At 25.1% G+C, this 4,850-nt stretch overlaps 1 protein-coding gene across 1 annotated transcript; it reads left to right on the top strand.

Moving 5' to 3' along the window:
• The first annotated feature begins 1,867 nt into the window (after positions 1 to 1,867).
• Positions 1,868 to 2,756, top strand: LOC128958263 (elongation of very long chain fatty acids protein 7-like). Its single transcript, XM_054304080.1, has 2 exons — positions 1,868 to 2,413; positions 2,490 to 2,756. The coding sequence occupies exons 1-2, from the start codon at positions 1,868 to 1,870 to the stop codon at positions 2,754 to 2,756; spliced, it is 813 nt and encodes a 270-aa protein (XP_054160055.1).
• Positions 2,757 to 4,850: the final 2,094 nt, after the last annotated feature.

The following is a 4,850-nucleotide window of genomic DNA, read 5'->3' as shown; positions in this document are numbered from 1 at the left end:
AATAAAATAATTTATTAGTGATACATACAGTTGTAGCTACATATAGTTACATAGCTAGATATATATAGCATCGTTTCACTTAATAATAATAATACTAATAATAATGAGATTATAATTTTATTTGCGTCCAACAAATACATATGTTATGAATGAAAAACATAGTTATATTCACAGTATTTGATATTTTTTTATAAGAATTATATCTTATATTTTTCAATTCAATAGTATATAACTTTTGAAAATACATAGAAAGTCAATAATAAAAATTATAAACACTTTAAGTGTACAATACAATTATTTTATAATAATTATTTTTTTGTGAACTGATATAAAATATAAATCAGATATGTTTCCCGTATTATATTCAATAATTGTATGACAACTAAATAAATAAAACAAACTATTTGACAATCACTGTTACAATCATAATAACAATATAGCTTATATTTTTTTAATAATTTATCATTATTGTCCTATAACATACAGTATATAAGTTATAAATAAAAATATTAAGTTTTTTAAACCAAAAAAAAATTTATTGATATACAAAAAATAAAAAAGTAGAGTATTTATTATGTTGAAATTTTGATCCAATTCAATTCAAATACCAGTTCACTAAAGCACCCGATAAATACCAAATTATGTCCCAATTGATGTCGGATTACATTACCTACCTCCCTGTGCTTAACATTAATTTATAGATTAGCAAACAACATAATAATAACAATATACCAGAATATAAATTTACATAATACTACTAATGTCTAAGCCATTAAAATTTATTTAAAATTATAAAAAATGTTTAAACTTGTATTTTTAAGCAAAAATGCCTAATATAATGGTATCTAGTATTTTAAAAATTACTACTTAATTTATTGTCATAATATTTATTTTTTTGAATTTCACTTGAAAAACATTTTTATAGATAAATCTTAAAATAAATGCTAAAAATATTATAGAAATTACATTTTTATTCCGAGTCTTATTATAAGATTAGATTAATCTGAAATTACTGTATTTACTATACATTATTAAGTTTGATACCCATATTAAAATTTTTTATTATTTTTAACATTTACTATGATTACACATTTAAATTGGCACCATGGTTTTTAAAAAACAACAATTTATTTGAATAAGCTAAAATTAATATAAAAATATAGTAGATTTGTGCTTTAGAAATAATCACATAATTATTAATAACTACTAAATTTTATTAAAGTACAAGTGACTAAAAAAATTAATAAATATTTTTTTCTTGAAAAAAATTAATTTAATAAAATGTATTGTACAATACTATCTTGGTTATGTTAATAAATTATTTGGCTCATCAACCTAACAGTAGGTTATTTAAGATTAAAAAAAATTCAGTTAATAACCTTGAACATTTTTTTCTAAATAATTATGACAAATAACTTATAAGCGGTTTATTAACAATAAGTTCATATTAAAAAAAATTACATTTCATACGGTATAAATATATCTAAACATTAAAGGTAATATATATATATATATATACATGTTATATAACTTTATTAATCTATACATGAAATACATCATTAAAAAACAAAAAAAAATAACTATGCAATCATTGATTTGAACGATAAGTTAATAATTTTGAGCAAAAATAAAAATAGTTAAACAAAAAAAATTACTTTCACTTAGTTTAACATCAAATCATATTTATTTATTTTTAAAAATAAACATTTTTTGTGGGTTTTTATTACATTATTTCATAACAAAGGAAACAATCATTTATTTGTCAAATTAGTTTTTCTACTGTCATTCAGTATTAGACATCCCATTCCCATCATCAACATCTCATTGCATACCATTTCTATCAATAACAACAACAAAAAATAAAATGATGAATACATCGGTCATCGAGAGTGATATCGGTGTTACCGGTGCTGTAGTTTCTGTAGATCTAAACAATGATTTATCAATAAATTCAGTAAAATATTTTCTGTATGACTACTGGATTCGCGAGTGCGACCCAAGAACTCGACACCATTTTTTGACCCGCAATGGACCCGAACGGTGTCTATTGGTAATGATATTCTGGTTATTGTTTGTCATTCGTTGGGGACCCGATTGGATGCGCAACCGTAAGCCGATGAACCTGAGGACAGTTATGTTGGCCTACAATACATTTATGGTAGCAGTCAATGCCTACTTCTTTTATAGGGCCCTACATTGGCTTAACTTTGGTCGACGACTCTGGGAGTTTGAATTCCCTGAGCGTAACGACAACTCGCCCTCGACACTGGCGCTCATCGACGAGCACGTACTCTACAGTTATACCAAATTTATTGATTTGATGGACACAGTGTTTTTTGTATTGCGCAAAAAGGACCGGCACCTATCGTTTTTGCACCTGTATCATCATTTTACAGTACCAGTTCTAGCATGGGTAAAACTATAAGTAACTTTTTATATGACATTATAATGTATTGATTAATTTGTTTTTTACATATATATAAAAACAGGTAGTTATGAAAATTGCGCCAACAGTTGTGCCGATCGGTGTGTTTGCCGCACTCAATACGTTTGTCCACACATTTATGTACGCCTATTACGCGCTGTCGGCTTTCGGGCCACAAATGCAACGATATCTTTGGTGGAAACACTACATCACTATCGCACAGATCTTACAATTTGCTATTTTAATTATTTACGGCATTTTCAATATATTTCTCAGCAATGGTTATCCAATTGGTCTCTATTGGACAGGTATGTTAACTAATTTTTATTGACAATAAAAAATATTACTGTTTAATCATAATATTATAATAATAATGCTTTATATATTAGTTTATGTTTAATACTATATGTATAATATAATATTATATAATTTATGTTTAATTATTATTATTTTTAATTTTTTTAGCACAACTACAAAGTCCTTTATTTTTATATTTGTTTTGGGATTTTTATAAAAAATCATATTTGAATTTAAATTACAAACACGAATCCAACAGTAAATTAAATTAATTAATCAATTATTTTACTTTAAACAACATTTATTTATAATATTTATCATTTCTTTTATTAGTTAATTATTTAATTAACTATTTGTCGTATATTGTATAAAATAATAATTTTTATTTAATTTTAATAAACATTTATTTTATATATTACATTAAATATTGCTAATTGTTTTATTATATTATTTAAGTTATAATAATTTAGAAAAATTTTAATTATATTTTTAAATCAATCAAAATATTTCATAAGTTTAAATAGATCTAAAATCACGTATTAATATTTTATTTAATAATAAATTTACTATTTTATGATATTTATCGCATGTAATATATGATTCATAACTTTTTTTTATAAAAAAAATAATTATTGCATTATTAGATAAACAGATAAATATATCATAAAATACAGTAAATTAATAAATAGATTTTATAATTTACATATTTTATATGTAAATATGTGTAAAAAATGCGGTTAAAATATTATCTATATTTACTAAAAAATTTACTTATAATTTATCAAAAAAAACTAACAATTAAAAAAAATCAAATAAAAGTTTCAGTTATTATAATGTTAATAGTTTTTGCTGAAAATTTTAATTAATTTATTTCCTCAGTAAATCTCAAACTAAATAAACTAAATAAATATTTATTATATGTTTTTTGGATATATCAGTAAATACAGTGAGATATAGTTTATACACAGTAATGATTATACAGTATAATATATGCATATTTTTCACTAATAAATCCGTTTAAAACACTTATAGTTTTATTAATCAGTTTACAAATCGTGTCCTTAAACTTCATAATATAAGTTTAAACTTTTGATAGTGTGTTATCAATAAATAAAATCAAATAAATTAATGTGAATTTAACAAAAATAATATGATATTATATAAATCACACGCACATTACTATACATACTATACAACTACTACTACTACACACAGGTTTTTAATAGGAAAAAACTTTAAAACATTTTTTTTGCTGTCACTATTAGTATATCTCAAAGTAATGTAATTTAATAGTAATAGTAATAATAATGTTATTTTTTATTTCATTTGTTGTATAAACACATTTAACTATATTCAAGCAAAACATTAGTTTATATATGAAATCGCAGGTAAACAGTAAGTACAACATATATATACTGTATGTTTGTTGACCTAAAATTTTTTTGTGGACTTTTTAAAAAATACCTGTTCCCATACCCATAGGTCCTAAACAAACTGCAAACATACATACACACACACACACACACACACACACACACACACACACACACACACACACACACACACACACACACACACACACACACACACACACACACACACACACACACACACACACACACACACACACACACACACACACACACACACACACACACACACACACACACACACACACACACACACACACACACACACACACACACACACACACACACACACACACACACACACACACACACACACACACACACACACACACACACACACACACACACACACACACACACACACACACACACACACACACACACACACACACACACACACACACACACACACACACACACACACACGTACACACAATTTATATATTTCAGTTTATTTACACTAGTTAACATAGTTATTAAGCGCGCACCCCCGAGACCTCCCATCCCCTCCCGAGAAAATAGGCACACAGTTAGATATACTGTTAAATATTTGGTGATACATATATACTGTATATACATAGACATACTGTACATATATATATATAATACAAAAAACTAGATGAAACTGAGTGGACAAGTATGTCATCGACAGTTTAGCGATAAATGAAAATTTAATGACTTTTTAGTTATACACTCAC

The sequence above is a fragment of the Oppia nitens genome, unplaced genomic scaffold (genome assembly GCF_028296485.1).
Source record: "Oppia nitens isolate AA-2021 unplaced genomic scaffold, nextdenovo-longstitch-racon4-pilon3 scaffold3_pilon_pilon_pilon, whole genome shotgun sequence".
In the NCBI taxonomy this organism is placed as follows: Eukaryota; Metazoa; Arthropoda; class Arachnida; order Sarcoptiformes; family Oppiidae; genus Oppia; species Oppia nitens.
The sequence above is the reverse complement of the archived record's forward strand: the minus strand, read 5'-3'. Positions and strand labels throughout refer to the sequence as shown.